The sequence below is a fragment of the Pan troglodytes genome, chromosome 10 (assembly GCF_028858775.2).
Source record: "Pan troglodytes isolate AG18354 chromosome 10, NHGRI_mPanTro3-v2.0_pri, whole genome shotgun sequence".
NCBI lineage: Eukaryota > Metazoa > Chordata > Mammalia > Primates > Hominidae > Pan > Pan troglodytes.
The window spans coordinates 45,894,291-45,921,636 of NC_072408.2; the positions used below are offsets into that span (position 1 = coordinate 45,894,291).

The 27,346-nt window shown below is 57.1% G+C and overlaps 3 protein-coding genes and 1 long non-coding RNA gene across 4 annotated transcripts; 1 reads left to right on the forward strand and 3 right to left on the reverse strand.

Annotated features, from left to right (window-relative positions):
• Positions 1 to 526: 526 nt before the first annotated feature.
• On the reverse strand, positions 527 to 4,717 carry AQP6 (aquaporin 6). Its single transcript, XM_001157230.6, has 4 exons — positions 4,089 to 4,717; positions 3,185 to 3,343; positions 2,841 to 2,921; positions 527 to 2,202 (listed from the first exon to the last, which is right to left on the reverse strand). Exons 1-4 carry the CDS (start codon positions 4,488 to 4,490, stop codon positions 1,996 to 1,998), a joined length of 849 nt encoding a protein of 282 aa, XP_001157230.1. The 5' UTR covers positions 4,491 to 4,717; the 3' UTR covers positions 527 to 1,995.
• A 7,244-nt stretch (positions 4,718 to 11,961) lies between these two features.
• Positions 11,962 to 15,788, reverse strand: AQP5 (aquaporin 5). Its single transcript, XM_001157125.7, has 4 exons — positions 15,260 to 15,788; positions 13,988 to 14,152; positions 13,469 to 13,552; positions 11,962 to 12,651 (listed from the first exon to the last, which is right to left on the reverse strand). The coding sequence occupies exons 1-4, from the start codon at positions 15,620 to 15,622 to the stop codon at positions 12,466 to 12,468; spliced, it is 798 nt and encodes a 265-aa protein (XP_001157125.5). The 5' UTR covers positions 15,623 to 15,788; the 3' UTR covers positions 11,962 to 12,465.
• On the forward strand, positions 14,720 to 18,187 carry LOC104001538 (uncharacterized). The gene is made up of 2 exons (XR_673400.5): positions 14,720 to 14,977; positions 17,995 to 18,187. It is a non-coding gene; the product is annotated as an uncharacterized LOC104001538 (long non-coding RNA).
• Positions 18,188 to 18,756: 569 nt separating this feature from the next.
• Positions 18,757 to 26,930, reverse strand: AQP2 (aquaporin 2). Its single transcript, XM_016923442.4, has 4 exons — positions 26,437 to 26,930; positions 23,304 to 23,468; positions 22,913 to 22,993; positions 18,757 to 22,228 (listed from the first exon to the last, which is right to left on the reverse strand). The coding sequence occupies exons 1-4, from the start codon at positions 26,794 to 26,796 to the stop codon at positions 22,019 to 22,021; spliced, it is 816 nt and encodes a 271-aa protein (XP_016778931.1). The 5' UTR covers positions 26,797 to 26,930; the 3' UTR covers positions 18,757 to 22,018.
• Positions 26,931 to 27,346: the final 416 nt, after the last annotated feature.

A 27,346-nucleotide genomic window follows, 5' to 3' on the forward strand; every position in this document is an offset into this window, starting at 1 on the left:
TTCAAGTGATTCCCCTGCCTCAGCCTCCCAAGTAGCTGGGACTACAATCACGCGCCACCACGCCCGGCTAATTTTTTATATTTTAGTAGGGACAGGGTTTCACCATGTTGGCCAGGATGGTCTCGATCTCCTGACCTCGTGATCTGCCCGCCTCAGCCTCCCAAAGTGCTGGGATTACAGGCGTGAGCCACCGTGCCTGGCCGCCAGGACCCATCTTTTATATGAATTTGGCTGCTACATCTTAGGGTACCATGGTGATGAGCGTCATAGAGATGAGAAGAACTGATTTTATTGGTTCGCCTCTTCATTCCAGGGCCCTCCCACAGCCCCTCACACCCACAAAGCCTCAAGGTCAGCAGACCCAGGAGAAGAGGACACAGGGTCCCTGGTTAAGTAGATCCAATGATGTGAGAGAAAACCCAGTCTCTCTTCCCTCCCTCTCAATCATCTTTCTCTCTCTCTTTTCCCCTCCTCCCTCTCATTACCAACAGCAATTGTCTTCATACCCAATAATTACAGTAACAGCAACAATAATCATCATTTATTGGGGTTGTTTTTCTAGCATTTTAACTTCTGAAAGTATTTTCCAATTTCTTGATTTCACAGCAGTCCCTAGAGGAGGACTGTGTGTCCATTTTACAGCTGGAGAAGCCAAGATCCAGATAGGACCCCCAAGTTGTGGGCAGAATAAATCTACAGCAGCCTTTAACTATTAAACCAATTTAGATTTTGGTAGTCTTTCAGAGGCACTGAATCTCAAATCTTAGTTTCCTGGGTCCCTCCTGGGTTCCTACTACCCTTAGGGCTTATTCAACACCTTTTTGGGGATCCTGTAATGCTGACAGAGAGCCTGGAGACTGCTTCTTTGACCCAGGTCATGAGTCAATGGCTAGATGGGCACTTCCCCTCTGAGGATTGTTCCTGCCTGAGAGTGGGCTGTGGGGTGGGAGCTGGGGCAAGCACCTGGGAGGAGGCTTCCCTGGGAAAGGCCTGTCTGGCTCAAACCTCCCTTCCTCTATCCCACCCCTCTATGAGCCAGAGAAAATGTTCTTCTCTGTGTCAGTTCTTCTCAAGGGTGGGGGCCTCTCCAGAGCATTTGGAGGATTGAGGAATAAAGACCTATTGGGAGAGGCCGGGCGCGGTGGCTCACACCTGTAATCCCAGCACTTTGGGAGGCCGAGGTGGGCAGATCGCCTCAGGTCAGGAGTTTGAGACCACCCTGACCAATATGGTGAAACCCCATCTCTACTAAAAATACAAAAAATTAGCTGGGTGTGGTGGCAGGCGCCTGTAATCCCAGCTACTTGGGAGGCTGAGGCAGGAGAATCCCTTGAACCCAGGAGATAGAGGTTGCAGTGAGCCGAGATCATGCCACTGCACTCCAGCCTGGGTAACAGATCAAGATTCTGTCTCAAAACAAACAAAGATCTATTGGTAGAGCAGTCTCTGTCCTCAGGAAGCCCCCAGTCTGAAGGAGGAAATATACCCCCCAAAACCACACCCAAGGTCAGAGAAACCCCCCCAGGAGCTCAGAGGCTGTCCCAGGGCCTGATTCCTCCAGACAGCCTGTCCTCTCTGGACCAAGCGTTTCCTGGGTGGGTAAGAAGCTGGGGCTTCCTGAGGTCCCTATAGCTCCCATGTCTAAGCAGAGTGGCTGTCTGGGCTCCCATTCCTTTCTCCCCCAAGACTTGGGCATCTGGGTGTCAGGACTCCTACGGGGTCCAGTGGGTGAGAGCATGGGAGGGCGATCCTAAATCCCCTGCCTTCCTCTGCTCTGTCCCACTGAGAGGTGGGGAAGCCCTACAGAGAGGGAATGGGACAAATTCACTCCCAGATTCTACCTAGAAACGTAATGCCAGGGATAGGGCTTGTCCCCTCCAGCCCACCTGGTCAGGACAAAAGGTCAAGCCTCCCCCTCCCGCTACCCCCAGGGAGAACCTCCAGGCAGGTCCTGCAAGGCAGGAAGCCCAAGGGCGCGGCCAGGCCTAGGCTGTTTCACACACTCTCCATCTCCACAGCTCCCGAACCCAGCTGGGATTCCTTCTTCGGGGGCTCCGCCCCTGCCCCTGCCCCTGTCCCCACCTCTACGGTGCCTGTGAGGATAGCCAGCCGCTGCGCCAGGGTCTTGGTGTCGGGGAACAGGACGAAGTTGTAGATCAGTGAGGCCAGGAGGGCTCCCATCAGGGGCCCCACCCAGAAGACCTGAGGAGAAGGATGTCGTCACCCCACCCAGGAGCTATCAGGACCACAGGGTGGCTCTGGGACCGCTGCCTGCTTCCCCAGTGCCGACTTGATCTCCCAGGTCTCCCTCAACTGTCTGTAAGGTGCTAAATTTGAGAACCACGAGTCGTGTTTCCCAAGCCCACAAGGTAAGGGGACCTTGCCCCTTGCTCTCCCTGCCCTCCCTGGGGCTGAGCCCAGGCTCTGCAGCCGAGGCTGGGGCCTGGGGCCAGTCTCCTCACCCACCCTCGCCTCTTTCCTCTCACTTCCCCCGTTTTAGCCAGGAGTCCTGGCTATTGCTGTTTCTGTCTCTGCTGGTGTGTGTGTCTATTTCTGTTTGTCTTTTTCTTTATCCAAGTTTGAAAATTGGTCCAGCTGGAGAAAGTGAATAAGGAAACAGCCAGGACTTAAAAGTCTGGGCCAAGGCTGCAGCTCCTGCCCTGGCCCATTTCTTGCCAGTCCACTGGGCATCCTGGGCAACTGAAGCCGAAAAGAAAGGAAGTCTCAGCCAAGACATTCACCCTGGCCTTCCGAGCTTAGGGAAGCTGAGAGTGAAACCCACCGTCTACAGGCAACTCGGGCTCCCTTCCCTCCCCAGGGCTGCCAGCAGAGGGGCTCACCCAGTGGACTGTGAACTTCCCAATGATGATGGCAGGGCCGAAGGAGCGGGCTGGATTCATGGAGCAGCCAGTGAAGTGGATCTGGGGAGCAAGTGCAGGGTCAGGGTGGGAGAAGGTTTAAGGCAGGCCTGAGAGGGGACCATTTCTCAGTCCTGGCTCAGAGCCTTAGCCCCAGCCACGGCCTCTGTAGTGCCATATCCTGGGCCTAGAGTGCAGGGGGTACCACTTTGGCTCCAAGACACGAGGGGCTCAGGGAGGGACACTGCCTGGCCTTCAGGGCTCCACAGTTTCCCCGGCGACGGACCCGGTGTGTGCATGTGCACGGTGTCCCCTCTGCTCCTTACCCCAATGAGGTGGCCCAGTGCCACAGAGATCCCAATCATGGTGGCCGGGGAGCCTGATGTCTGACGGCTGTCGGTGGAAGCGAAGACACAGAGCACCAGCTGCAGGGTCAGAAGCAGCTCCACTGCCACCGCCTGGCCAGTTGAGACACTGTTCCGGACCTGGACAGAGGGAGTTACTCTGGACCAGACGCGGGCTCTGCCCACAGACAGACAGAGAAACCCCTGCCACTGGGCCTGGTCTCCTCAGCTGGAAGGGGGTGACACCTCACTGCCGCCCAGCTTCAGGACTTCGGGAGGCCTGTGCAGAGGGGTCCATATCTGCTCTGGACCGTTGCTCCCTGCAGAAGTGAGTGGCGCTCCTCCCACCCCACCAGTGGGTTGGTTGGGGCCAGTGGTTCAGGAGGCTTGCTTGAGAGGAGACTGGCAGCAGGTGCGGAAGGAGGAGATTTGGGGGAAGAAGGTGGAACACAGATGGTTAGGAAATGGAGAAGGGGCGAGTGAGGCAGGCCTCAAGGTGGAGGGAAGAACTTGGGAACAATCGGAGAGCAGAGGACGTGGGTGGAGCCTGGGAGAAAAATGAAGTCCCCGTGGGGTCCCCTTTACCCACAGGCCCCGCACTCCCTTGGCCGCATCTACCCTTAAATGCCTGGTCCTTCTATTCCTTCTCCTTTATGTGGCCTCTTCCTTCTCCACCTGTTCTTCGCGCCACTATCCCATTTCTATTCTGCCTAGACTGAGGTCAAAGTCTCAGTCCTCTGGGTCCTGGGGCCCAGCCCGGGAGGATGTGGAGCCTGCAGCTGACTTGTTTCCTCCTTTGCTCCCTCGCCTCCGTCCTGGCCTCCACCTTCACCACTTGTGCGCATTCCCGCCTCCTGGCCCTCCAGGTGCCCCTCCCTGCACCTACCACGTTGATACCAAGGGTCTCTCGGATGTCTCCCGGCATGACCCCATAAAGCAGAGCAGCCCCCACCGTGGCCCCCACCAGCTGGGCAGCCACATAGGCCACAGCACGGGGCAGAGAGATGTGGGAGCCTACGAGGAAGGCCAGCGTCACGGCGGGGTTGGCGTGGGCCCCGCTGGCCTTCCAGGTGACCTGCACAGCCATGGCGGTGACCAGGTTGAAGGCGATGGCAATCTGTAGCACGGAGGGAAGTGCTGTGGGCCAGCGCATGACTGAGCCCACGCCAAAGAACACATACAGCCCCGTGGCCAGGAACTCTGCAAACAGCGCCCTGCTGATGGCTTTCCAAAGCCTGCACGCCAACATGCTGGCCCAGCCACGTCCCCCTGGCTCCACTGCATCCATGTCCTGGTGCCTTGGCTGTTCCTTGCTTTGCTCTGGGGCCTCTTCTCTGTTCCTCTGGTCTCTGATCTCCTGTCTCTTCTGGTGTCCTGTCTCTGGCTGACCCTGGCTTTTGCTCTCTGTGGAGGCTTCTCTGGCCCCCACCTGCAGCTCCTCCACCACGCTCCTGTCCCCAGGACTGTGCTGGTCAGACTGGCAGGGCGCAGGCGGATGGGCTTATGCGTGTGTATGGGGGTGGAATGAGGGGTGTTGCTCACATGCCTGCTCCAGCCAGAGCTGACCTGATGGGGTGGGATGTGGGGGCTGTCTCTGGGCACTGAGCTGGAACCTCCTACGATGATTTCTAGGGCGGGTTGGGCCTGACTCGTGTTGTAGACATTCCAAGGTCTAGCCTGAGGGTCGCAGGTGCAGGGCAGCAGGGCTCATGGGATTTCAGACTGTTCATGTTCCAATGTCAGCTTAGATACAGCAAGATCACTCAGATCCCCGGCCTGCTTCAGGGGGTCCTGTGCATTCCCAGGTCCTGTTCGTCTGGCCCCCTCCATATCTAGGCTTTGCTTCCAAATGGGCTGACACCACACCGTGCCCGTAAACCCAGAAAGTAAGTCCCCTCCTCCACTCCCACCTATACCCGCACTCACAGAATGCAGATGTGAATACAGTCGACTTCACCAAGGACACTGTGGACACTGCGGCCTGTGGGGTTGCAGAGGGGCAGGTGGAGAAGGGGTTTATTCCACAGCGACTCAAACCGCGTCAGATCACACAAGGCCATGGGCACCTCTGCTGTCCACCAGGGGAAATTTCCACTGGCCCTTCACTCACTTCCTCCTGCCTCCCTGCCCTCCCCCGCGCTCCCCTCCCTTCTCGGCTCCTCCCTCTCTGCTCTCCTCCTCTCAGGGGCCAGATTTCACTCCTTTCTCACACAAGGCAGCTTAACCATTTTTTGTGGCTGCACTGGCCCTATGGTCACCCATGCCCTAGGCTTTCCCCTTTTAACCCTAGCAGATAGCAAGGTATTTTCTCAAACAAAAGTGTTCCTCCCTAAGAAGAGTCTGCCAAGCTATTGAAATAACAGTCTTCCCCTCTTCACCGTAGCTGGGTGTCCTGACCTCATCCCTGGCATATCTACCTGCCTACAGATGTCCCCTGGTTGTTCTCAGGCTCCTCAAACGCAATCTGTCTCCAGATGTGATCCTCCTGTCTCCTGGTACCCCCCCAACCCCCATGTTCTCCTCTTGTTTTCTGCAGCTCAGCTGGTGGCATCTGGGAAGCATCCTTGACCCTTTTCTCCCTCCTTTCCCCATCCAGGAAAAGCATCAAGTCCTGCTGATTTTCAATCCTAAATATCTCCTGACTGTGCCCTCTTTTTGCCACCCCTGCTGCCCTGCAGCCTTTCACCAGTCTCTCTGTCTGCTCCCTTGCTCCATTTCAATCAATTTTCCATACTGCCGCCCAAGTGCTAAAATGCAAATCTGATCATGCTGCTCCCCTGCTAAAATCCCTTCCAAGCCTCCCATCCCTCTGGAAGCTCTGTGTCTGCCTTCAGGGACCCTGCAGCTCTCCCTCACCTCTCCCCACTCTGTTACCCTTTGGTTTCACCAAATGCACACTCTTGCTGGCCTCTCCTTGGAAAAAGCTCTCTCCTCTTCTTGGAGATCCCTTGCACTCCCTTTGCTTGGGTAACTCCCATTCCAAAGGCTCAGCTTTGACGTCGCTTGCTCCTTTCCTGGGTGGGGACCCTTCTGCGTGCTCCCACCACACCTAGGCATTCTCCTACACTGCAGTCACCACAGGGTGTTGTCATGGTGTGAATGTGTCTCCCCAGTGAGGCAAGGCGGGGAGGCCTTTGGGGGGCAGGAACCAAGTTTTGTTCACCCCTGCATGTAGTGTCTTGCACAGAGATTGGCACAGTAAGTGCCCAATAAATATTTGTTGAATGAATGAATAAAAACTTCTTGACTTCCCGGGGCAGATGACTATGTCTGCTGCATTTCAGCCTCATACTCATACCTTCCCCCACCTGGGACTGAGCCCTCTGATATCTTCAAGAGAAACACCTTAACTCTGGACTACAGGCTCTGTTCCTCCCCAGTCCCTGTCTGAGTCCCAGTAACATCCCTCACCCATTCCCTTCTGTTCTCCCTGCTGTCTCGACTTCACCGTATCCTCTCCAGGGAACTCCTGGGCATCTCACCCTGAGCAGGCTCTTGTCAGCGCTCCATGGTCCTGGCTCCCTGTCCTCTCCACCCCGTCCCTGCTGCGTGTCTCTGTTCTCATCCTCTTCCACGCCTTTCTGCCCCCCATCTGCGCTGCTGAGCACTGCTGGAGAAACTCACCCAGTCGTGCAGACTGCTGCCATGACAAGTTCATGGTCTCTGGCCCCAGTAGGGATCGCAGCTCTGCTCAGCAATCCTTCCACAGCTCTCCCCTCATTCTTTAAACCTCCCCCACTCTCTTCAAGTATTCGACTCACTCTGGCTTTCTCTCAGCAGAGCACCCACCCTTGCCTCCCACCCTACCTAGAAAGCCAAGCTACCAGGCAAGACTTCTTCCCATCCTCCCTCCCAGCCAAACTCACCTGCAGCTGCCCTGTGCCCTCACCAGCTGCCCTGTGGCCTTGAAGTAGAGGCAGCCCTTCTCCAGTGTACAAGTCGGGGTCGGGGGACCCTCCTTGGACTTCTGGCTCCCTTTGAGTGACTGGGACCCTCTCTTGGCCTTTCCCAGTCTCACTTGTGGCTTTCAGGCTTCCCCTTCTCTTGACTTCTTCCCTATAAACGTGCCTGCGTAGTCGTGGAGCAGTGAAAGATCATGATTTGGAGTCAAGGTTCCAGCCACCTATCCACTGCACAACAGCCCCCAGCCCCCGGCTACCGAAACCGCTCTGGCAAAGGCCAGCATGATTTCCTCTCCAGCCCACTGTGGCACATGGTCTGCCGGCCATCTCCTTCCTGACGCCTCTTTTTCCCTGCCTTTGAGGCACATCTCCTGGCTGTCCTCCCATCTCTGTGAGGGCAACTCTGCCACGTGGCCTCCATGGCTGGCTCCTCTTCTGCTGATCCTTAAGCCCAGGACTTGTCTACTCCTGGCCCATGGCCCCTCACTCCTGATGAGTGTGCCTGGGCAGCCCTGTTCCCACCTGTGACTTCCACACCCTGCAGATACTGTCGACTCTCAACACTGTCTCTGGCCCAGATCTTTCTCCTGAACTCCAGACCCACTCACCTCTCACTGGACCCTCCGGCTTGCTCCTCCTCACCCTACTCTCACTCAGTTGCCCAGGCCAGAACACAGGAAGCATCTGGTGCTTCCCCTTCCCCCAGCCCATAGCAAATAGGTTCCTTGTACCAGGTTCCTGGTAGCTCTTTCTCATATTTGACACCTCTTTCCATCCCCACTTGCCACTGGCCCAGTGCAGCCCTTATCACCTCTCCACGATGACTGCATTAACCTCCTTCCTGGGCTCTCAGACTATGTTGTGCCCTTCCACACCACTCTCCTCTCCACTCACTGTCAGAGAGATCCTTCCAAAATGCAAAGCTCATCAAGTTACTCCTCTGCTCTAAAGCTTTCAATGGCTCCCCATTGCCTCAGAATCAGGTCTGAATACCCATGTTTAACATGCAAGGAAGGCTCCCCTTCCACTGCCCACCCTGCACCCTTTACTCCAAACAGGCCAGACATATTTCCCCAGAACGAGCCCTTTGCTGTGGAGTTTGGATGCCTCTCCTTTTTGTCTCTCAAGACTTTGCTCAAGTGCCGTTCTTCTGCGAAGCCTGCCCTCATTTCCCTCTCCGGCAGAATCAGGGCAAGCTTCTTAGAGAAGCAGGGCTTGAGCAAAGCCAGGGGCGGGTTGTGGCCTCTGCCTCCTCAATGCCTCCACTGTTCCAGCACAGACATCCATCCCTGGCTGGCATAGAGGGGTCATTCAATAAATGCTCAAGGGATGACAGGGCATGGCTGTGGGGGCGGCGTGGGCACTGTTCCTCCCTGGCACAGGGGGTTCCCTGGCTGGGGGCTGTCCCAGGGTAGCTCAAGGGCACTTGTCTGCTTCCCTCACTTCAGGCAGGGCGAGTAGAGGGCTTGGTGGACAGGCACTTTCATCTGACCTAGCCTCAGTTTCTGCCCTTGTTAAATGGGCGCCACGTGGCAGCAAGGCTTACCTGTTGAGAGCTGCTGATGAGGCCACTGAAAGGATTGTGAACACTGCCATGTGTATTGCACCCTAAGCAGTTGCTTAACCTCAAGATCCTCATTTATGCAGTGGGGATGATGCTAATAATTCCCTCCTCCCTGTGTGTAGTTAGGAGTAAATGTGCTGATACCTAGGAGAGGGGCTCCAAGTCAGAAAATGTGAATGATTAGGATTGTAACTTCCCTGCCCCCTGCCGTTAGACAGCTGTGGGGACGGGGCTGCATGGCGGCTCCAAGACAGGCACCTCAGCACCTGCCCTGGGCCTTGGAGCCTGAAAGTGCTAAGTGCAGGGGCAGCCCTTGTCCCCAGCTAGCCCGGGGCTGAGTCTCCTGACCTCTGCCCAGCCTGGGACAAGGTCCTTCACCTCCTGAGGCCAGGTGGGCATTGACCAGGGCTTGCTCCAGGCCTGGCTTCCTGTCCTAGCCAGCACGTGCCCGAACCCAGCCAGCACTGGGCTCTAGTGCCAAGCTTTAAGCTCATTCATGCTCAAAAACCTTTTGCCGAGGTTCCTTATCTGGCTGCCTAGGGCTGCCTGTCAATGCAGTTCTGACTGAAGTCCTATTAGAGATTGGGGAAAGTAAGGGGGGCGAAGGGGAGGGGAAGGAGGAAGGTACCGGGAGAGAAAAGGAGGGAGAACACAAACTGATGGGGAGGGAATTCAAGATGGCTTCCCGTGCCTCATCTCACTGATCCCCACAAAACCTGGAAAGGTAGGGAGGTCTGATGTCCTCATCCACACGTGATGGAGACACATGAGGCCAAGAGGAGCGGAGAGACCTGGTCCTCCCAGATGTCCTTCCTCCTGTCCACCCATCTCAACAGCCAGCCCCTCTGTCTGCTCTCCACCTCTCCTCCCGGTCCTCTTCCATCTCTCCCCATATCACCTTGTCCACCTCCCAGCTGGTGAGAACTGGCAGGCCCTGGGGAGAGGAAGAGGGGGAGGAAGGGGAAGGGAGCCTCCCACAGGAGAATCCAGACTCTCCCTGGGTTCCATCTTTAGGTGCAGCAGAGGTGACGGGGCCTGTGTGTGCTTGCGTTGGACGGCACACAGGTGTGCCTCTGAGAACCCGTGGAGCCAGGCTCATAGGTCTGGGCCCGCGGTGGGGCCGGCGGTGGCCCTGTGAGCGAATGCTGGAGGAGGGCTGTTGTGGCTCTGCACATTCGAGTGAACGTGCGGAGGAAAGGAGACGCACACACCCGGAACATGCAGCCCTCGGGCACGACTGAGGTCAGTGTGTGGCCGCGAGCCCCGGACTGTGTGGGGTCAGTGTGTGTGCGCGCGCGTGTGCACGGGACTTTGTGAGCCCGCAGACCTGCCGCTCCTGCAAGATCCGACACGCAGACACAGCGACCCCTGCTGGCCACACCGCCTCAACCACGGCGCTTGTCAGCCCCAAGCCCTAGCTGGAAGCTTGCCCAAGGGCCAGGCGAGGCAACCTGCAGGAAGCTCAGGGCCGGTAGCCCCCTCTGGCTTAGTGCCTTGCCCGCCCCCGCGGGTTTGTCTCCCAAGGGTCCACTGTCCACCCTGCCGTGGTCCCCATTGGGCTGGAGGAAGAGCCCATCCTCCTGGTCATGGCTGTGTCTGTACCTGAGTCTCCTGGAGACTGAGCGGAGAAGGGCTCCCCTCTCTTCTGCGCCCCACCCGGATAGTGGGGCGGGGATGCATTGGGATAGGCTGCCTCAAGGTGGCCCCAGGGGACTCAAGCATGAGGGACTCCCTGTGTCCTCCACTCCACCCCCATCTGGCTAGAGCCCAGACCCAGGACTTGTGGACGACGAGGCGCCACGCTGTGGATTCGGTGGACGACGTCGCCCTCTGCTGGCCAGAGCTGGCACTTGCAGCCCGGCTCCCCCAGCCCGGGGCAGGTTGGAAGAAGTGGGAAGGGACACGGTGGGTGGGGGGCTGCTCCTTCCCTGGGCTCCCGGGGTTCTCACACGCAATGCCACGTGGTGTTCACTGTAAGCCTATGGGGCGGACATGAGTGGCTGACCTCTCACTTGTAGATGCTTAGACTCTAAGTGTGGAGAAGGCTGGGGGGTCTGCCGCTCCTCACCCCAGCCCCTGGGACTGCCTCTCGCTGGCCAAGAACTACAGCTTCCCCTACCCCTTCTCAGTCCGTCTCCTGGCCCCGCTGGACAGGCGCTCAGGTCCAGACACCCCCAGGAGGGCAGAAGCATGTGGCTGGGGCCCCAGACTAGGCAGGCACGTGTGGGTTTCTATTAACACGACTATACTGAGCACTCACTCCAAGGCGCCTGACCATCTGTACAAGCGTTTTACCTCCAGGCATGGTCTCATTTTCTCCTCACGACAGCACATGAGGTCGGGAAAAGTACCCCTGTTTTGCAGATAAGGTCCTTAAAGCTCAGAGAGCTTATGTTGCCCCAAGTTTCATGGCCAGATTGGAATGAGGGTAGTTACTGACTCCAGGCTGGGCTCACTGCGAAGCTGGGCTATGCGGAGCTGTTCACTGCATGACCCCCCGCCTTTTCCTCACAGAAAGCTGACTGGTCCCAGGCATCTCATGCCCTCATCTGGTCCCCACAACTATCTTGTGAGGAAAGTGATATTTTATCCCCATTTTACAGATGAAGAGAGGGAGGCTCTGAGAGTTTAAGGAGGTTACCTAAGGAGTGTCAGTGACAGTGGGACAAGAGCAGGCTAGGACAGAGCTCAGGCCCAGAGGAGAGGACGGTGGGGACACTGGTGGGCCAAGGCATGAGAAGCCCTGGAAAAGGGGGCTGGGCCACATGTGGCTTCTGGGGGGGTCGGGGGGCTGCTCCCTCTGGGCACAGGCTCCCAGCAGGACACCTTTTTGAAACATCAAGGTGCAGAGAAAGGAGCCCAGGGCTGTGATGGAACCTGGCTGGTCACCCCCTTGCCATCTCGAGGGGCTGCGGTTGGCTCACTCCTCCGCCCTGCCTGTCACACCCTGGCACTCCCCTCAAGTGCCAGCCAAGCCCTCCTCAAGTGGCAGGGACTTGATTGACATGGCTGAGGGGGAGGGGTGAAGGGTGACTGCAGTGAGGACCCCTCCTTCCTGGCCTCTAGCTCTATTTTGATATTCGGTCTTCTCTCAGTCTCTCCCTGCTCTGTTCCCATCTCTCTGATTCTCTGGGCCTCCCATGGTCACAGTCTCCCTTTCTTCCCACAGAGCACTTGTCCTGGGGTCCCCTGGTACCCTGTGGAGATCGTGGTGGAGGATGTGGGATGACAAAGAGGAGAGGCAATGGGCCAGAGTGTCTCAAGGCACTCTGAGGAGAGACAGAGGCGGAACGTGAGTATCAGTGATTTATTGGGTAGCCCCCACTCTAAACACCAGCAGCCCCACGCATGCATCCTCACCAGAAATAAATAAGGCGGCATTCAATGAACCAGTCTGTCTTCTTCCTAAGGAGCTCTGGGGAGGGTCTGCCTCTGCCCACCTAGGGGCTGGGATCCCTTCAGCTCTTGAGGAAGGGTTGGGGAAGGTGGGGGATGCAGGCTGCAGGCCCACCCTTTTCTGGCCTGGCCCTTGCAGCTTGTGAGCTTGGCACTGCATTCACAATCTCTGAGGTCTGTCCCAGAGAGACCTGTCCCCAGCAGACCCCAGCCCCTGGCCCCTACCCCAGGAGTCCCATCATGGGTTCCTTCTCCCCTCTCTAACTGTGCAGCCAGGGTGACCAGCTCCTCCTCCTCAGCCAAGAGGACCGGTTGTGCAAAAAGGAAGCTTGTGTTAGGTACTTTTTCTTTTTTTCCCCCTTGGCTCAGGGGCTGAGGGGCTGGCCCCTGCCTGACACTGGTCAGCGGGTGGTCAGCTCCATGGTCTTCTTCCGCTCTTCCCGCTGCTCCTCCCAGTCCTCGTCAGGCTCATACGTGCCTTTGATGATGGCCACACGCTCACTCAGGCTCAGGGAGTTGGGGAAGAGCAGGTAGAAGTAGAGGATGGCAGCCAGGACTGCCCCCACGATGGGCCCTACCCAGAAAACCTGGTGGAGACAGGGCAGGAGTCAGGGCGCTGAGCCCCAGACCTTGAAGACCACATGCCCCCCACCCCACAGAGGACAGACCCACAGACCCTGAGAGGAGACAGACATGCAGACTTCCAGACCTTCAGGGAGAAAGACTTCCTCCCACCTCGGGGACGAATATACTGACACACCACTCCCAGGGACAGAGACATGGACCACAGACACCCAGACCCTCAAAGAAGGCAAACAGATTCCCAGAGGGACAGGCTCCCTCCAACCACACCGGAAAGAGAAACAAATAAACCTTCAGAGGGGACACGTGGGTCCTCAGAGAGACAGATGAACAGAGCACGTCTCCCCTCCACATAGGGATAGAAACAGACCCTGGAGAGAGTGACCATGAGCTTTCAAAGGAGGGGGCAGACAGACTGTCCACAGGGACAGACCCACAGGAAGACTCTCCCAACCCCCTCAACAGGGACAGATAAATAAAACATCAGAGAGGACCAGCACACAGACACCCAGAGGGACGGACACCAAATCCTCAAGGGAATTGACACAGAGCCCCTCTGCACCTCCAGGTTCAGTAGAGCCTCTTCCATAAGCGGATAGATACTCATACTCCCTGTCCCCAGCGGTTCAGGCCATACAAAGCCACCTCTGCCCCTCTAGCTGAATCCCATCCCCTACTGTGTCCCTTTCTCTGTCAGCCACCACTCCCTGGCCCACCCCCAAGCTCTAGACCCACAGAATCCAGGTCTGGTGAGCTCTGAGCTGCCACTGCTGGGTCTCCAGGCCCTCATCTCCAGGGAGCCAGGGGAAGGGACAGACTCACCCAGTGAGCGGGGCTGAACCGATTCATGACCACTGCAGGGCCAAAAGAGCGGGCTGGGTTCATGGAGCAGCCAGTGAAGTAGATCTGGATAGAGACAGGGCGGTGGAGAGAAAGGCAACATCCTGGTCCACTCCCACAGAATCTGGACTCTCCCAAGGTTACACTGCAGTCCAGGGGCTCAGCCAGGTCTCAAACTCAGGCTGGCAACCTCTCCCTCCAAGGATCCCAGCTGCTTGGTTAACCATGGACCCTTAACTACGCCCTCCTCTCTTCTCTGCTCTGAGGTTGGGTTTGATTCCTGTCCCATCCCACCTCCTACTTACTCCCATCTTTCCTCAGCCCAGAGGTTTTGGGGGGATCAATTCTGGGGCCCAGTAGGGCCAGAGTCCAGGAGCCCTAAATCCAGGCCTTAAACTCTGCTGGACTCATCAATCTGAAGTGGGCTCCGCTCCAGGGCTCCATTATTTGCCTTGAGTGCCTGCCCCACCCTCACCCCAGCCCAATGTCGGTACTGCTCACTCCGACAAGGTGGCCCAGGGTGACAGACAGGCCAATGGACAGGGCTGGGGAGCCCACAGGGCTGGTGCGGCGGGAGTCAGTGGAGGCGAAGATGCAGAGTGCCAGCTGGAAGGTCAGAATCAGCTCCACCACCATGGCCTGGCCCTGCGTTGTGTTGTTGTTGAGCTGCAAGAGGATAGCGGGTTAGGACCCCGGCCACCTTCTGGCTGTATAGCCAGGGGCTCGGGGAGTAGGGCTTTTGGCCTCCAGGGACACTTAGAGCACCTTGGCACCTGGAAGCCAAGTCCTGTGGACATCGCCCCAGCGAAGCCATTTGTTAAAGACACTATACATTTCACAGTTTGCAGAGGCTTGAAGCTCAGGCCTGTGGCCAAAGGGCAGAGCGTCAGGGTAGCTTTTCCTGGACATGGGCCTATCAATGGCTCTGCCCAACCCCCAGCCCCCATAAGCTGGCATTTACCCTCCATCCTGTGGGCAGCTGCCCGGTTTGCCTGCCTCACACCCCATCCCGGCCTCCTGCCCATGCCTGGCCCCATGCCAGTGCCAGCCTTAAACCCGTCTCTCCAGTGCGGCTGACTCACAGCTTGACAATGGCCAAGCAAATCCTCCTCTGTGTTTGATTAATGAACCCAGTTTGCATGGGGTTGGGGGCTGACTCTGGGGCTGCAGGAGGTGGGAGGGAGGCAGGGGTGCGGGGTTGAGGGGAGGAGCACAGGTTGGGGAAAGAGGGAACCAATACTCAACAGAAACTGCTCTGCACTGGCCCCACATTAGGGGGTTCCTATCTACGGTTTCTAAATGTGAGCCCCTTGACACCTGCTGTGGCAGACACAACCATCCCCATGGAGGCGCTGAGAACAATGAAGCACAGACAGGCCAGGGTCACCCAAAGCCATGATGACAGCCCGCTTTTCTCTGGTGGTTCTACTCAACCGCTCCACTGAGGTGATGGGAGAGGTGAGGGGCCCAGGAGGAAAGTGGAGCTCAAAGGTGAGACAGGAGGAGGCAGAAGTTTCTGGCAGGAGAGGAGGGGTAGCAGGCATTGGAGAGAGACCAGGGTGGGCCAGCATGAGGGGAGGGGGAGAGGAGGTGGGCAGGAAGGGAGCACACATCAGCCTGGAGAGTTGCCTTCCTGGCCTTGGGAGGCTCTGCCTTCCTGGTGAAGGGTGTGGGCTGGCCCACTCTGCGGCACCCGTTTTTTCCAGGTGGGGTAAGAGGCCTGGTCCTGAGCCCACCCCAGGGTCGAGGCTCCCACCCCCCCAGGGCACTCACAGCGTTGACGGCCAGATTGCCCCGGGCATTGAGCGGTGCCACACCGTAGAGGATGCTGGCCCCGGCAATGGCGCCCACCAGCTGGGCCGCCACGTAGAAGAAAGCCCGGAGCAGCGAGATCTGGTTGCCCACCAAGAGGGCCAGGGTGATGGCGGGGTTGATGTGGCCGCCGCTCACGGGTCCCAGGGCCTGGGCCAGCGTGCCTATGGCCAGGCCAAACGCCAGCGCGATCTGCAGGATGGTAGGCAGCGCCGACGGCCACTTGAGGGCTGAGCCCAGGCCAAAGAAGACGAAGATGAGGGTGGCCAAGAACTCGGCGAACACGGCCTTGAGGAAGGCCACGGAGCACACCTCCTTCTTCATGGTGGCCGCGGGGGCCCGGCGGCAGCTGCCGCGGCGGGGGGCGCCCGTTGGGTCGCAGGCGGCGGAGGAGGTGGATGCGGCGGGGGCGGGGGCCTGGCTGCGGGGCGCCGCGCACTGTCCCGCGCCCACTCCGAGGCTGGCGGCCTGGCGCGGGCCCTGCTGGGGCGCGCTATATAGGGGGCGGGCGGCCGGGCGCGGGGCCGGCGCGGGGGGGCAGGGGGCGGCTCCTACGCTCGGGGGCCAGCGCGGCGCGCGGGTTGGGAGGCTCCAGGCCGCTGCGGGCCCGCCGCTCCCGGTCGTCCAGCGCAACCCCGGCGCGACCCCCGCCCCCCGGCCGGGGCAGCCGCCGGCCCGTCCGGGCCACGTGACCCAGGCGGCGGTGTAGACCGGCCCAGCGTCCCGGGCCCTGCGCATGATGCGCCCAGGTTGGCTCCCGCGCTCTCCTCGGTGCCGGGCGCCCCGGACTCCCTGGGAGACGGGGCTCGGTCCCGGCGCTTCACTCCGACCTCGGGGCGTCTAGCTCCGCCGGCCCTTACCGCGCTCCGTGCGCGGCCTTCCCCTTTTCTTCTCTTCGGGCTTTTGGTCCAGCTCCTCCTTTTCCTCCTGCGACCGGAGCATCCTGACCCGCCTCACCCCCGGCTGGGTCGGAGTGATGCTCGTCCCGCAGGTCGGCGCCGCTCACCTCCCTCACCGCCGGCGGCGGGGGCGGGCGGCCGGGCTGGGTCCTGCAGGGCGGTCCGGCCGTCCGACGTGGGCCGCTCCCGGCCTGGGCCGGGCGAGCTTCTGGGCTTGGAAGGCTGGCGTTTTGGGAAAAGTGGGCACCGTGCCAGCCTGCCCCGACGCTTCGCAATCCTTGACGCCCGGTAGCTGGGCAGTACCTGGACTAGGCAACGGACCCCCGGAGGCGCCCTCTCCCAGGCCGGGGTTCCCCTTGTCGACGGGACGGGACGGGGGTGTGACGTGAGGCCTTGAGACTCTGGGAGTTGGAGTGGGGGAGCAGGCGGGGTAGAGACGCACCACTGACCTCCCAAGCGCGGTCTTGGCGTCTTCCCTCTTCCTGCTAGAAGCCCCTCACCCTGGATCTAAGACTCTCCTTCTCTTCCTCCACCTCCCCTAAGTCTCCTTCGAACCCTCACTTGGTCTTGATCTCTCTCCCCTCGAAATCTGTTTCTGTCAGTCAGTCTTTGCAAAACCTTATTTCTCTTTTTGTCTCTGTCTTTGGTCTCTGACCCTCTCCCTCTGCCAGCCTCTTCCTCTCGGTCTCTCTCCGAGAGGTCTCTTTCTCATTTCAGTCTCTCTGTTCTCCACCTCTCCATCTCTCTCTCTCTCACACCTTCTCATTTTCTGTTTTTCCTTCCTGCCTTTTGCTGTCTTAGTCTCTCTGTCTCTGTCTATTCATTTCTCTCATCCTGCAGTTTCTGTCTCCTGGCTATTTTCACCTTTTCTCTGCCTCTTAATTTTTGTGCCTTTCTTTGTTTCTGTCTGTTTCTACTCATTTTCCATGTCTCTCTCTCTTACATGTGGTCTTTCTCAGTCTCCCCAAAGTCAAGTTCTTCTACCCCTGGTCTGGGTGACACTTTCTTCCAGTTCCCATCCCCCTTCCCTCTGAGCTTGTAACCCCTTTGTAACCTGCTGCCTCCTCGCACACCACCCTCTCCCTCTTCCCACCCACTCCAGGTCGGGCATGTGGAGAATGAGGCTGGAGGGCTCTCTAGGGCTTAGAGGGGGAGGACCCACCCCCAGGATCCCGGGAGAGGAGCTGCATTAAAGACTCCCATTCCCATGTGTGTTAGAGAAGCCCTTAGCACAGTGCCTGGCACAGAGTAAGGCTCAGTAAAGTCTCCTTACGTTGTGACTGTTAATTTTAAAAGCCCCTTGAAGGTTTAGTGTGGTGCTAAGCTAGGGGGAAGAGTCCAGCGGGAGGGTGCAGAGGAAGTAGAGAACAGGTGCCTCCCCTGTCAGTTTGTCAGGCAGGGCTGAGGGGAGGAGCCTGCAGGAATGCTAAGGACTTGGAGGAGCGGGCTCTGGGCTCTGTGGCAGCTAAGATGCCAAAGAAAACAAGGGCTAAAGAAACCCCGCTATTGTTCCTGCCCAGCTCTGGCATTTCCTGCTGGAGCAGCTCCTCCCCCAAGTCTCTCCTCTTAAGGCCGGAGGTCAGTCTGTCCTTTCTTCCGTGGGTCCCAGCGCTTTGTCCCCAGCCAATCATGCCAGCTGTACATGCCAGTTGTATGCAGGATTTTCTTCTGGGCCTGGGACTTGGGCTGGACAATGACCCTGATGACCCCAGAGGCCATTGGGGGCCAGGCTCCTTTGCTGCTGAACTTGCCTCCAGTTCGCACCCTTTCACTTGCTTTCTCATCCTCTCTCCCCAGGCACTGTCTTCATAGTCCACAGGTCTCAAACTCCAGCATCTCAGAATGAAAGGATTCACAAGTGCTCACAAGAGGCTGGGCTGCCAGGGGAAGCTCCGACCTGAAGATTTGAACTAATAAGGGACTATAAAGGCCAAGACCTTGTTCCTGCCATTTTAGAGATTCAGAATATAATCTACAAAGTTAGAGATTATAATTGGCCTCCACTGTGTGATTTGATTCCAAGCTACCCATGAAGAAACCCAGACTCAGAGGTCACTTGCCTAGGGTCACACAGTGACCTGAGATGGGAACCACAGGTCGCCACATAGACTTGGTCATCAGGAGTGGGCCTGGTGAGGCCAAAGAAGGAGACTTCATCTGTCAAGGTTACTCACACGGGGCAGCTGATTCTGTTTCCTAGGCCTGTGTCTTAGGCTCTTCCATCTCTCTAACCACTAGAGTCCCTCTGTCCTCAAGTCATCACAGTAAACTCCTATTATGTCTTGGAATTCTCTTTGCCCAAGCACTCAGGCCCTGCCCTGGCAGCTCCAGAGGAATGCCCGGGACCTTTGTGAGCTGAGTGATGGGTCTCCCCATTTGTGGCAGGGGGAATTTGAATGTCTTAGGGAGAGCCCTTCCCCTCCTCTCCTGATATGGGGACTTCTGAGTTCCCTGGGAGAAGTTGAGGGCTGGGGTAGAAGTGGTAGGGAGCTCCGCCTGTCTTCTGGTACCTTGGGCTGTATTTCTATTACCACTGCCAAGTTGTGGAAGAAACAGTACTTATTGGCAAATGAGCATTTATTGAGTGCTTATTATATGCAGAGCAGTTGAAGGAAGGTAGATAGGAGAACGCCATCCAAGAACTGGAAGCAGCCCTGTCCCCAAAGGGCTTACAGTCTAGCTGGGAGGCATTGTATATATACAACATCACAACTTAAAGATACAAAACGACATTGAAGCACCATTTGCAGGTGCAAAGTCATTTGGCACAAAGTGGGAGTATGGGACAGCTCAGAACCTTCTCTGTCCCCAGCTTAGGGACCTGGAGGTCTGTCTACCTGTCTCCATGCTGCCCTGCCTCTGTCTGGTTTGGTGTGTGTGATCTCTGTTCTCTGACTGACCTGGTGCTCTTAAAGGGCAGAAACCAGCCCCACATTCTTTGTCCTCTCTACCCTGCTGCCCTCGCCAAGGCTCTCCGTCCACTGCAAGACAGTGGGTTGGGCTGGAAAGGCCCAGCCATGTGTTCTGGCTTCTGCCGGGGCCTCCCAGGAGCCTAGGATTTGTCTCAGTGGAAAAATCATGGGATTTTGTGTAAAAAGGTCTAAGTTCAAGTGTTGGCTCCACCATATACTACCTGTGAGACTTTAGACCAGTCCCTTAGCCTTGGTTTCTGAATCTGTAAAATGGGAAGAACAATATTTGCTCTACCTTTGTCACGGGGTTGGGAGATAATCACAGGGGACGATAAGGGGAAGCTTTGGAAATAGCAAAACCCTTCATGGCTGGGGGCCTTTGTCCTTCCCTAACCTATCTGAAGTTTGAGGAAGATTAGATGAGCCCGTGGATGCAAGGCACCCAGCACAGCAGCTGGTACACAAGAGATGCCAGGAACTGCCAATTTCCCTCCACCCCTGGAGTTCCATCACTTGGAATCCTTTTTTGACCTCTGACTCCAATCTGGGCAATAGAGGCTAGAAATGGTAGGGATTTCACATTTAGTTTTTGGGGAGATGCAATCCAAGAAGTGAAACAGACATAGAGAGAAATTCTTGGCTTCTTCTAGAGGAGTTTGTTGGGGTGAGGTGGGGTGGGGATGAGGTGCCTGAGACACATCCATGCTGGGCTCATAGCTCACTGCCTTGCTGCCTTTGAACCTCTAGAGCAAAGACACTCAGGTGCCAGGAGGACAGCTCTGGAGGTCACTTTGGTTTCTGACTCCACCCTTCTTCTGGTAGTGAGGCCAAGTGGCTGTCACTAGCTATTGGGGGTTTGGGAGAGTCCTCTCCATAGCACATATGGCCCAGGGCAGCCTTTTTTGGACCTCAAAGAGAGCTTTGGTCAAGGAAGACAGGAAAGAGCATAGATGAGAGGGGACACAATTACAGAGATGTTCCTTATACACTGTCTTTCTTGGATGGGAGCAGAAGGGAGAAAGAGGCTAGAGACTTAGTGCCTGGTGCACAGTGGGTGCTTGGTGCAGTGTGAGATAGATACAGACAGAAGTCTTGAAGGCATGGAGGCCACAGAGAGCATGGGGGCGGAGGGGGGTTCAAGGTATGACCCACATGTTACTTATACAGCAGGCTGGAGAGGGAAGGAGAGAATGGATAGGGCTGGGTGGTAGGAGGAAGGAGGTGGGAGAAAAGATAGGGCACACATTCAGGGTAAGAAGAGGTTAAGAGGCTGGGCCAGCCCCAAACCCATCTCCTTCTGCCTGGATCTTGTGGGCTCCCAGGACTCTCCTTTGCTTTGGCCATCAACGAAAGGAGGTAAGGGATGTTGAGCATCAGACTCCTTCTGCATCCTTCCCCCAGGAAGCAGAAATAATGAAATGATTCTTGTAATGCGTGATAATGGTATTAAGAATTACAGTTTACACAGCATCTTTACATGCGTCATCTCACTTAATCCCAGTTAATCTCTTTTGAGAGCAGTAGTACTGGCCTAGAAATTTAGAAGCCTGGGTTCTAGACTCAGATCTGCCTCTGCCTGGAGAAGTCATTTCCCTTCTCTGGTCCTGAGAGCAGCAGGCTGCTCTATCCACAATGACTGTCCAGTGGTAGGAGCCAGAAGCAGGGGATCACGGGCTGTGGAGAGGCAGACAGAGAAGGAACAGAGATTCCTGGGGTGGAAAAGCTGCTGCCTGAGGACTGGGGAGAGTGAGATGGGTGATGGATGGGTATTGCCTGGTGCCCATGGTTGCATGCCTGAGCACCTTGCCCAGCCAGCCATAGGTGTGTGCTGGGCAAGAGGGCTCACTTGTGAAACTGGGTGTCTCCTTTCAAGAAGTGTCTAGGTGCAAATCTCCCCCTCACCCAAGACAAAGGCCCGGGTCCCACAAAGGGCTTTTGTTTTCTGTGCCGAAGTGGGAGGCTAATCTCTGGGTCTGGGGCACCCCTGGAGACGGGGGTCCCGGGCACACACAGCATACACACACGTGAAGGCGTGCACACTCATATGCCTGCTTCCTCTTTGGAGAGGTTCTCCCTCACCACAGAAAGGAAATCTTTGGCCACCAAAGATTTCCTTTTTCCAGAGGCCATGTCTAGGGGAGCTGTTCTCTGGTTGACACCTCTCTACCTCCAGCAATGAGTCTTGGCAAGCCTTGGGGCCCAGCGCTGCAGGTGGGGGAAATTTTCCAGGAGGAGCCAGATTGCGGCTGGAAATCAAGGCCCTCCCTTCAGCCCTCTCAAAGTGGCCTCCTTCCCTTCCCCTTCTCCTGAGGATGACTGGCACCCACATTCATCCACTGCAGGAGAAGTGGATTTATTGCAGGTTGGGGAGGAAGGGGTGCAAGGGGAAGTGAGAAGTCCCCAGCCGTGCACACTTGCACCAACGTAGGCAAACCTGTTCACACTCAGGGGCATGCACAACTCTGCATGTGAGGACAAAGGAGAACTTGGGGATGAACACACTTGCACACTAGTAAAACCAGTTGCATCATTCCCAGAACCCCCAAGGCAGGGGTCTGTACACTCCCCACTCAGTACCTGGGTGCAGGCTCTCCAGAGTTTCCCTCTTACCACCCACCTGGCTCCCTCCCCAGCTCAGTCCCCTAAGTTCCCAGTTCCCTGCAAAAGGCTGGAGGAGCCACCACTAGCTGCTCACAGCCTCAGGGCAGGGGACCTGCCAGGCTCAGGGCTCCCTCCGGCAGCCTCCTCCCCGCCTGCTCACAGCACTGGCCTGGGCGCGCACGTCCAGGAAGCAGCTACTCTGCGCTCGGGGGCCAACTTCAGACCTGGGGGAGAGGAGGGACGGGGTGGGCCCGTCTGCCTCGGGCCTCACAAGCGTCCGTCGGGGCCGTAGAGGCCGCTGGCGGCCCTCAGGCCTTGGTACCCCGTGGCAGGCTCTGCGGCGAGTGCAGCTCCACCGACTGCCGCCGTCGCACCTCGCGCTCCTCCCAATCGGTGTCCGGCTCCAGGCCCTTCAGCACTGCCAGGCGCTCCGACAGGCTCTTGGCTGGCGGAAACAGCACGTAGTTGTAGAGGAGGGAGCCCAGGATGGCGCCCACCAGGGGTCCGATCCAGAAGACCTGGGGGCGAGCGGAGAGGGCGGCTTGGCACCCGCGCCCGCACCCGGAGCCCGCAGGCTCCGGCGGCACACTCTGCGGCCGCACCCCTCCTCCCCGACATTAATCTAGTAAAATGCTTATTTATGTGATTACAACGACAACGCCAGCTGCTGGGGAAGCCTTGTCAGTGCGGGGTTAAGGGTGCGAATTCTGAAGCCACTGCCTGTGTGTGAGTCCTGATTCCACCACTTAAGTGCTGTGTGCACTTCGACAAGTTACTTACCCTCTCTGTGCCTTTCACTCTAAGAATGTCTACCTCCTGGGGTGGTTGTGAAAACTGAGTTAATGTTTGCAAAGCACTCAGAACAAGGCTCACCACATACTAAGCACCAGATAAGTGCTAAATACTACCATTTATAGAGTTCTAAGTGCCAGACACTGCATTATCTGGGTTACACTGGTAACCTCACTTACTGTTCCCAAGAAGCCAGTGAGGTAAGCTGTTGTCATCCTCATTCACAGACGTGGAAACTGAGTCTTTGGCATCAGATCTGAGGGGTGGAACCCAAGGCTCCCCAGGACCAGGAGGAGTGTGGAGGGTTTGGGGTACCGCTGCTGAGCCCCCATCCCATGCTATTCCAGCTCTTGTTCTCCCTCTAAAATGGGTTTCTAGGGAAGGGGAGGGCAGGGGGTTTCAGCCATTACCCAGTGGTCATCAAATTTGCCAGTGACGACAGCTGGAGCCAGGGAGCGGGCAGGATTCATAGAGCAGCCGGTGTAATGGATCTGCAGTGGGAGGAGGGCATCAAAGAGAGAAGGGAGGTGAGGACAGGGCAGGAAGTCCTTGTCCCGCGCTGCAGTGCTTGACCTCAGCCTAAAGGGAACCCACGTGATGGACAATTAACTTCATGTTTTATTTACAGATGGGCTGGAGTGATATCTGTCCCTCTGGGGTATCTGGGAGTCAAACCACTGGGGTGTCTGTTCCTCTTGAGAGTTCTGTGTATGTGTCCCTCTTGGGGTCTCTGTGTCTGTCTCTGGAGTGGTCTGTGTGTCTGTTCCTCTAGGGAGGCTGGAACCCATGGCCATGACCTACCCCAAGGAGGTGGCCCAGGGCCACGGAGAAGCCTATGGAGAGAGCAGGGGTGCCCGGGTTCTCTCCGCGGCGCTCATCGGTGGAGGCGAAGATGCAGAGCACCAGCTGCAGTGTCAGGAAGAGCTCCACAGTCACCGCCTGGCCAGCCGTCGTGCTGTTGCTGAGCTGGGGACAGAGAAGAGGCAGGTAGGGGAACACTGAGCCCACTTTCCTCTCTGGCTCCATCTTCCTGTCCACCTGCAGTCGAGGCACCAGGGGGCCTCTGGGCTGGGAGCCGGAACACCTGGGCTTGCCAGACGCCTTAGCTGCAACGACTGATCCCTTCTTCCTGGGCCCCGGCCCAAAGGCAGCCCCTGATCCCCCAGGATGCCCATGGTCCCCCCGCCAGAGGTAGCAAAACTGACTCTGTAGCCCATTAGATTGGGGCCTGAGGTTGGGAGCCTGCAGTATGAGAGGAAAAGAATGCTGAGATCCAGAATTTCTGTTTCCCAAAGAACAAGAAGGGAAGAGGTTTCAACTGCCTCAGGAAGCTTTGGGCCGGTTAGCAGGAAGACCTTCCTCTGTCTCTAGACCATCAGACCCTGGTGCAATGAGAGGCCTGTGGTCTTTCTTCCTGAGGTTAAATGGCTCCCAGAGACAGGGTCTAGGGACTTGGGTCTGGGGGACAGTCCTAGTGTGCCCCTTTCCGCTATGAGTCCGGAATCTACCTCTCTCCCTAACCCTTGTCTATTCCCCACTGCCTTTCAGGCCTCAGGTTTGCCCTGTTCGTTTGCTCCCTGCACATCCTATGGAGGTTGGGGTAAGGGCCCTGGAGCTGTGTTGGACAATGCCTCCACACCCATGTAGGCTGCCCATGGTCTCAGCAGACCCTGCCTTGGGTAAGGAGAGAACTCGGGGCTGAGTAAAGAGGTGATTTCATAACTGGGCCGCACCCAGCACTGGATTTCTCCTTAGGTTTTGTCACCCTGTACCCTACACCCTGCCTTCTGGGGCTGGGCACTGCACTGGGTGGAACAGTGACAGCTCTCAGCTCCCACGCTCTTTCTCCAGGCCCTGAACCCCCACCCCTGGGTCCGAGACATCAGGTCAGAACCCTTGGGTCTCTCTAGGGTCTAACCTCAATCCCTCCTATTGTTGTCCAATGCAGAGTCTCTAGAGGACAGTGAAAAGAGCTTTGGAAGCAGACACTTTGGAGGCCTCTGACTTGCCGTGGGACTACTTAATTTGGCCTCAGTTTCTCCTTCTGTGAAATGGGATAAGAAAATGGATTCTGGAGGACTGTGGGAGGACTAGAAATGACATATTGGTTCTGTGACTTTGATCAATTGCTGTTGAGCCTCAATTTGCCACTCACAATAGGGGGAACCACAGAATTTCCCTTATGGCGTTGTACCAATGATGAGATGATAGCTGGCCTGGCACAGGGCAGGTGCATGTCAATGATTAACTTCCTGGTGGCCAGGCTGGCTCTCAGTGTCCTCAAAGGACACTTGGGATTGTCTTGAGGGTCATCTGGCTCTCCTTAGCCTCAGAGCAAGTTGGTCCCACCACTGCCCCATTCCATCCAGGCAGGGTTCTCCCCAGGTCCTCAAGGTGGTAAATGCTGAGAAGTGGCATGGAGGAGCCCTCCCAGACCTTTCTCTTCTGAGGGCCCCAGTCAGTTGTGAAATGATGGAGGAGGAGGACCGCATGTTTCCCATGGCCTTTCACTCCCAGTGCCCTGCTATTAGAGAAGGACTTCCCGGTCATGCTCTCAGGAAGTTCCTTTTTCAGTCTAACTGGACCTCTTCTTGCTGCAAACTGAACTAATTTTGTTCTCAGAGGAAATGAGCCCACTCCTCTGCTTGCCCACCTAGCCTTTCCTTGGCCCCTGGCTCCCAGCCTTGTCATATTTTCCTCTTTAAAAACAGAGGCTGGGTGTGGTGGCTCATGCCTGTAATTCCAGCACTTTGGGAGGCTGAGGCGGGTGGATCACTTGAGGTTAGGAGTTTGAAACCAGCCTTACCAACGTGGCGAGTCCTGTCTCTACTAAAAATACAAAAATTAGCTGGGATTACAGGCGTGTAATCCCATGGGAGGCTGAGGCAAGAGAATGGCTTGAGGTGGAGGTTGCAGTGAGTTGAGATTGTACCATTGCACTCCAGCCTGGGCAATAGAGTGAGACTCCATCTCAAAAACAAAACAAAACAAAACAAAACAGAGAAGTTCCCTAATTGGGATACCTCTGTCCCACAAATGAGGAAGGGCCACTTGTGCAGAGAAGGGGGTGCCCACAGAGATTGTGCAGGACTCATCAAAGACATCAGGACTCTTGTCCAGTGGCCCAAGGATGGAAAAGGCCGGGAACTACTGGAAACAAGCACAAAAGAGGCACTCACTGTCCTGGCTTAGGATGGGGGTACAGAGTGAGTGTTGATCTGTTGGGGGCACAGGTCATTCCTCCACATTCATGTGCCTTGGATTCACAGGGCCCACACAGACCTGAGAGGGGGAGTGGGTGGGACATGGGGGAAGGGACTGTGGCACCACCCTCAGCTCCCAAAGGGCCCACGGGGCCCAGTTAGCGCCTGTATCATGTAATCAGCAGCCAGCTTATGGGCTCCGGGGACCTCCTCAAGGTTTGGAGAAGTGAGTATGCCCATTGCTGCTTGCAGGGCTGTGGTGTGTCCATGCCTGGCCTGTAAGGAGCACCTGCCATGGGACCTGCAAACCCTCAAAGCAGAAGAAATGCTGGGCCCCTCTTCTCTCTTGAGAACCCTGTGATGATCACTCCAAGGCTCCCCGCAGCTTGGAAAGCATGTCTGCTTGGGACACCAACTCCTGCTGAGGTATAGCCCTGTCCTCACTGTAATGTAGGCGTTGAGTCCAACAGAAACCTGGATGAGGCTCTTCCTGCACGACGGTCAGGGTGGAAGAAGCCAGCAGTCTGTCTGCATCCTGCTTTGCTCTGGTATCATTGCTCCTTTCATCCTGACCCTCCTATGGTGGCTGTGTTCCTGGCTCCAGCCTCTCTCTCTGCCTCTGTCTCCATCTCTCTCCCTACATCACCCAGAGCCCATCCCTCCCATCTCATCCTTTACAAGGGATTCCCCAGGACCTGCCCCTTGTGGATGGCAAAGTTGTGGCTACTCACAGCATTGACAGCCAGGTCCCCGCGGATGTCTGCTGGCGTGATCTCATGGAGCAGAGCGGCTCCGGCCACAGCCCCCAGCAGCTGGGCAGCCACGTAGAAGGCGGCTCGGAGAAAGGAGACGTGGCAGCCCACCAGGCAGGCCACAGTCACGGCGGGATTGATGTGGGCCCCGCTTATGTGGCCCAGAGCCTGTACCAGGGTGCCAATACCCAAGCCAAATGCCATGGCAATCTGTAGCACAGAGGGCAGGGCCTGTGGCCAGTTGAGGGCCGAGCCTAGGCCAAAGAAGACGAAGAGGAGTGTGGCCAGGAACTCTGCGAACACAGCCCTGGAGAAGGCTATGGAGCGGAGCTCCCACATGCTGCAGAGCCCTGCGTGGCTGGCCCAGCTGTCTCAGGGCCAGGATGCTCCGGGCACTCGCTCTCACTCTCTTTCTCAAGGCCTCTGGGGAGGCTGGGTTGTGGGCATTTATAGGGTCCTTCCATCCCGGATCTGGGCACGTGGCGGGGAGGTGGAGTCGTTGAGGCCAATACCTCTTCTCCTCCATGGTGGCCTCTGCCCCCATGCCCCATCCCAGCCCACCCACAGGCCTATCACCCTATCTTGGCCTTCACAGCTGACTAATGTTCCCCATTTAATGAGCTCCAGATAAGGACTGACGTCCCTGGTTTTCCGTGTTTCTTCCCTTGGTTACCCCAGGGCTGCTGCCCCAGGGCGTCTCCCAGCCCCCACAGGGTCTTGTGAATGGGAACGTCTGGTGGGGATTGTGCCCGGCGCCCCTCTCTCTGACTCAAACTGTTGACCACGGCAGGGGCAACACCTCACACAAAACTAAGAGAGAACATGAGTGCTGCTCCTTCTGGTAACTGGGAAGTTCTTCTGTCAGACCTCCAATTATTCCTGCTTCACA